General features: G+C 37.2%; 1 protein-coding gene across 1 annotated transcript; it reads right to left on the bottom strand.

The window, feature by feature from the left end:
* LOC107668225 (sushi domain-containing protein 6-like) lies at positions 1–3,088 on the bottom strand (the record flags this gene model as incomplete). Its single annotated transcript, XM_016460029.1, has 5 exons — positions 2,919–3,088; positions 2,552–2,746; positions 1,995–2,130; positions 563–984; positions 1–50 (listed from the first exon to the last, which is right to left on the bottom strand). Coding segments are annotated over exons 2-5 (636 nt in total), but the record flags the coding sequence as incomplete, so codon positions are not given.
* Positions 3,089–6,367: the final 3,279 nt, after the last annotated feature.

Genomic DNA, 6,367 nt, shown 5'->3' with positions numbered 1-6,367 from the left:
CCGTTCAGTCTGTACTTCACATAAGCGCGTGACATGTGAGGGCTCACGCTCTTCAGAGACAATCACAGAATATGACAGAGCTCGTGTTTAAAAGCGAAACACACTGAATGAATAATTCACTGAAAACGCAACGCGAGTCTCTGTTCTCTCTGCAATCTCTGATGTAATCAGCCGGGTTTCCTTTATATTAGCGCTGTTTTGGACGGATTGTTTGAATGCATTTGCTTACTGGATCATTGGACTGAAAACTTTCCCGGAGTTTAGCAGCTTAAAATGATCTAATCGCAAGCAGAATAGCAAAATTGGGTTAAAGGGTTAGAATAGAAATTGTGCGTCAGTAATTTTGCGTTAATTGCGTCAAATTATTTTAACGCGTTAAGGATAGTAAAATTAATCGCATGCGTTAACGATGACAGCCCTAATACATATATATATATATATATATACATTTGCCACAAGTTTCCAAATTATTTTCTTTAAAAAGATTCCTTTATTTATCATGGACACTTAATGTTACATGTCATTAAACCACACATCACTTCTAGATTTGCAAGTGACTCACCATCACCATAATCTTCGGCAGAGGTGACTGAAAGCAAGCTGTGCTGATCGTTGCTCTCGCTGCTCTGCCTGCGGTGGAGAGGTGCAGCGGCACCAGGCTGCTCAGCAGCCCAGGAGGGAGAGGATGAGGAGGACGGAGAGGAGGAAGAGGGCACCTGGTGTACCAATACAGTCTCTGCGTGACATGAAGACACAGCAGTGGAGGTGGAGGGAAAACTGTAACTCGCCTGAGCCTGTTCGAGAGGTTCGTTCAAACCCTCGGCCTGAGGGCCCTCCGACAGCACGATCTGAACCCGGGACTCAGGAGGGGGCACAGAACTGCCGCCTGCGCCATACACTGCCTCTTCGTAGGAGGGCAGTGAGACCTGAACGCCCTCCACCATGATGGAGGTAGGCTGTCCTGACACACCCTGCTCCCGGCTGCTTTGAAAGAGAGATATGGGAATAAAAAATAAGGCTTAAACGGTATCAAATCTTGACCTGCCTGATCTGCGGCTAACATCACAGTGAGCTGATTACGCAACAGCAAATGATTGGAATAACAGCACCACAGAGGAGATGCCATATTTGTCCATGTCAAACAGTTTGAATTATGATTGCCTTTAAATCTGCACGCTACTAACATTAGTATATTACATTTATGTTCTCATATGCATGCTGTGGCACCAAAAAGTATTTGGACACTTAAGTTACATTTCAAAATGTATTTACAATGTCTTTGTATTGCATAATAAAATATCAAACTGAGTGCCATGTTCAAGCACAATGTTTAAAATTATAAAAATATATTGTTTAATCAGTTCAAAAATTTGGACACTTTCAGGTTGTCAGTTTTAGTAGAATATAGTAATATTTCTTATATACAGGTGCATCTCAATAAATTAGAATGTCGTGGAAAAGTTCAGTCTGTGTGCACTGAATTTATTTAATACACGAGTTTCACAATTTGAGTTGAATTACTGAAATGAACTTTTCCACGACATTCTAATTTATTGAAATGCACCTGTACATTACCGTTTAAAAGTTTGTAAGAAACGAACACTTTTATTTGGAAAGGATGCATTAAATTGATCAAATGTGACATTTATAAATTTTACAAAAGATTTTTATTTCAAATAATGGATGTTCTTTTAAAAAAGAATCCTGAAAAAACGTATCATGGTTTCCAAAAAAATATTAATTACCTCAACCATTTTCAACATTTATAATAATAAGAAATGTTTCATGAGCAGCAAATCACAGTATTTCACAATATTACTGTTTTTACTGCATTTTGATCAAATAAATGCAATGTTGGTGAATATAACAGACTTCTTTCAAAACCAAATAAATTGCTGCTGTTCCTTTAAGTGCTATGTAAACTCCCACTTTATGAGAATAAAACAAACGCCTGTGAAAAAGCTATGCTTAGTAAGAATGAGACAGAGCCTCACCGGCTGTGGTGGAAGGACTTGAGTTTGGGCTGAAGCAAAACAAACAGCACCACCAACAGCAGGATGAAGGCCACAGTGCTGGCAGTGGAGGCCACGATAGACAGAGCTGACATGGGCAGCGGGGATTGCTCCTCCCCTGGAAGAGAAATAACTTCAATAAAACTGATGAAAATGAAACCAAACAATCAGATTTAAATGATAACGAGTACTCAAGTTTTGTGAAGAAACGATACACACATCACCATCAATTTTCAAATCTCCCTAAACTTTTAACTCGCATCCAGTGACCGAGTATCCAAAACACTGAAATATGATTGTCTAACAAAAAATTATGGTTGATGTTTCAAAAGCTGCTTTCTGGGAAACTTCTGATGCTGTACTGAACTCATTTGAACAGCTTGTACATTTGGCTACACTGCTGTAATTTACCATGTGCAAAATGATTCTCTGTTCTCAACGTTTGTCAAGGAGGAGGAAAACTGTCCATATGTGACAAAATGGCAGAATATCCAGATGGCCGAGCTTGTGGATCAAGCTCCTGCTGCTGTGAGACGTACCTTGCACAGAGTGACAACTGATCTGCATGGGCAACTTCCACTCTCCGTTGTCACAAGTCCGGAAATGGTACCCTCCTTTCAGAATGTAACCCTCATCACAGAAGAACTCGATCACGGTACCCTGGGCCAGTCTGTGGCACGGCGAGGGGTGGCAGTTATATCCTCCGTTCTCTGGCTCACTCGGTGGTTGACAAACTGTTGGGGAAAAAGTTACAAGTCTGACAAAGAACTGTTTTTCTAATCAGAAACTCATAACCAGTTATTCTGACATGATGTGAATAGCAATCACATCCAACCTTCTTAGAACAAAATACAACTCCTGAGAAAACAGGAACAGAGGACACAGAGAGGGTTAATTTGAATGTACCATCATTTTTGATGCAGCGAGGTGGGTCAGAGGACCAGTGGCCTGAGACGGTACATGTGATGATGCTGTAGCCATCCAGCGTGTATCCTGGATCACAGCTGTACTGTAGCTGCGTGCCAATGGGGAAGGAGCCGCGGTTTGTTTCCGTCAGGTTCCCATGGCCATGAGGCACAAAGAAAGGTTAATTTAAAAAAAAAAAAAAAAAAAGAGCTAACTAGTTCAAATTTCCTTTGGGGCCTGTTACTGTTATAGTGTCCTTCAATACAACTCTGAAAACGAGTTATTTAATAATGACAAAAGAAGCGTAATGAAATCCTCATGAATTTGAAACAGAATCAAAGTTATTTAATACAAATCTTGGATTTCAACCGAAACGTACATGGATGACAGTGTTCAAGTGTGGTCAGATTAGCTAAATGTAAAAAAAACGTCAATAACCGACATAGCAATGTATAAAGCACAGCAGATACAGAAGTCATTTTTAAACCAATCAGCTCTCTGTTAGTCAGCACAGCAAATTCGTGCGTCCAACTTAAACATGAGCGAAATCAGCATGGGGAACTTTTTTGCCCTCACGCAAGACTCCTAATCGCATGGATTCCTACTGAAATGACTGGATTTTGTCTTTGAACATTCAACAAGCAACAGTAGCTAATTGTGACAGCACATTGAGGCTGGTTCAAAATGTTTTGAAGTACAAAATAAAAACAACCATGTGTTTTCATGGTTGATCATTTCTCTCACTTTCGATTACTTGGGAACTAACATTAGATAGACTCAAACCAACAACAACAGTTTCAGTGTGAAAGTGCCCTAAAATGTATTTGCACTAACTCTAAAATTTATTATGTGTCAAAGAGAAAAAGGGGACACAAGCAGATCTTATTCTCATATTGCTGTCTGGTATTATATTCCTCCTCAATTTAACAAAAACTTCACCCAGATCACACACGTAATGTCCAGCCTTGAGATGGATAACAGAATACTACATTTCTGCCCTTGGGTTTAATGGCATAAAGCCAGTGGTGTCTCTTTCCCCTCTCATATTCTTCTTCTTTCTCATATGGGAAAAAGAAAAAAAAAACCCTGAGCTTCATTCACACAGCAGATCACTTGAAACACGTAAACATGTCTATCACCTCATTACATTAATCCAGCAGAAAGAAAGAAAACAACTCAAACAAACAGGGTATGTTTGGACAGACCCCCTTGATCACTGGGTTTTCTAATCTGAGCTTTTAACATGCTCTTAAACTGCGATCAGCCGATTATGGACTCATAAAAGGATGGGCATACAGCTCTATCTCTTCTGTTCTGACACCAGACAAACAGTCAGGATATGAACCACAGATGCAGAGCTTCACAATCCATTATATAAAACGTACAACATCTGTAAGAGGTTGATTTTTTTTGGTTGGAGTCTACGATCTGTATTTTAATGCACTTTTTCTCATGAAGTCATGAGCTGACAATAAAGATGACAAAAAAATTGCAAACCTCATCTACATTGTTTTGCCTCCGGTCTAAATGAAACTGGATCATGTTTTTCTTCCTTGTCATTTAATTGTTAGTTTGTGCGTCACTGAAAGGTAGGATCAATCAGGAAAACGAAAGAATCGCAGACTTGCGGAAGAGCATTTGTTAATAACAGCTGCCCAGACCTGCTATGACAAGTTAGACTGGGCCTTCACAACATCTAAAACTGATTGCACACTTGACAATAGATACCTATCTTAGGAGTACCACATGGGACAGGTTATGTGTCAGAAAACATAATGTCCAAAAATATGTACTAAGGTTCCGACTGAAATTCCAATTAACCTGTTTGGCTGGCAGAAGTTTCATAAGAAACTAGGTTAATTTTGTCTACCTCGAATAGCAGATAACATTTACCACAAACAATTTCCTAATGCGCCCTTAACTGGATCCTTGACCTACTCTACTTAAAACTAATAATCTGAATTACATACAACTCGTTTAGATAATGAGAAGTTTAACATTTGGAGAGATGGTGTTCACCCTCCAACTGTCCACAATGCAGCACGCAGAAGAAAAAAAATGAAGGGATTTACAGCAGAATGAAATTCTAATTATCCTTCATTACAAATGGCTGTGGTCTAAAGCGGATCACATTACTGACCACTGCAGTGTGCAGCTGCTCAGTGAGACCAAAACCCAGCGGCCCAGCCGTGGATTAGACCCTGCTGTCTCAAAAAAATCCTCCTTTGTAAATATGTTTTTGTTGGAGATCTCCTTATTACATGGGATGATGTGTTTTTCCATCTCTATTGTTTTTCCCTTATCTCTCCTAATTCAAATCCCTGAGATTGTAAGCAAGCTGTCAGAAAATGGCAGAAAGGGGATTTGTTCCTCTCTCCCATTTATGGAATTTGTAGAAATGGAGGAGGGTACATGTGGGCGCATCGCTCACTGATATGAATCTAAATTAGGAATGGGCAGTATGACCAAAATCTTACAGCATGATGAATTTTATAAATAACAATAACCGTATATCATGACATATTTTTACTGGAAACACAGCTACAAAATATTTTATAATTACATAATAATGTGGTAATGTCTATTTCTGATCCTCAAGTGACTTTAGTAAAAAAAAAAAAAAAAACTTTTTCAGTTCTTTTTTTTTTGTTACGTGAAATAAGAACAAAAACCATCACTGTGAAAAACTAAAACTAAGCTATTTCCTTGATACCAAACTAAAATCAAATCAAATAAAAACAATTTCAGTTACATTATACGATCTTTACAACCTGCCTACATTTAGCTTGAAAATGTTAATTTTGTTAATTAAATTTGTTATAAACTTTTAAATTATACCATTATAACTTTGGAAGCCATAAAAAAGCTACAACTAAAATTAAAATTAAACAAACAAAAAGTAAATAAATAAAACAACAACAAAATTATAAAACAAAAACGAACTAAAAAAAATCAGTTTTTATTAAATAGAAATAAAAACAAATTAAAAACTATTAAAACCCTGCACAAGGTTTTTACCATATGCATACAGCAAAACAAAATTACTAATATTGACGTAGTTTTTTTAATGTCCCTTAAAGAAATGTCTTATGCTTACCAAGGCAGCATTTATTTGATGAAAATAACAATAAAAACAGTAATATTGTGAAATATTTTTACAATTTACAATAACTGTTTTCTATTTTAATATATTTTAAATGTAATTTACTCCTCTAATGGCAAAGCTGAATTTTCAGCAGCCATTCAGTCTTCAGAAATCATTCTAATAAGCTGATTTGGTGCTCAACAACAGTTCTTATTATCAATGTTGAAAACAGTTGTTCTGCTTAATATTTTGTAGAAGAGATTCTCTGATGAACAAAAAGTAAAAAAGCAGCATTTATTTAATAAATTTATATATAAAAATATTTTCTACCATTATAAATGTTGCTTTTGATAAATTTAAAGCA

The sequence above is a fragment of the Sinocyclocheilus anshuiensis genome, unplaced genomic scaffold (genome assembly GCF_001515605.1).
Source record: "Sinocyclocheilus anshuiensis isolate Anshui unplaced genomic scaffold, SAMN03320099.WGS_v1.1 scaffold1341, whole genome shotgun sequence".
Taxonomy (NCBI): domain Eukaryota; kingdom Metazoa; phylum Chordata; class Actinopteri; order Cypriniformes; family Cyprinidae; genus Sinocyclocheilus; species Sinocyclocheilus anshuiensis.
Note: the sequence above shows the minus strand (reverse complement) of the source record. Positions and strands in the feature narration are given on the sequence as shown.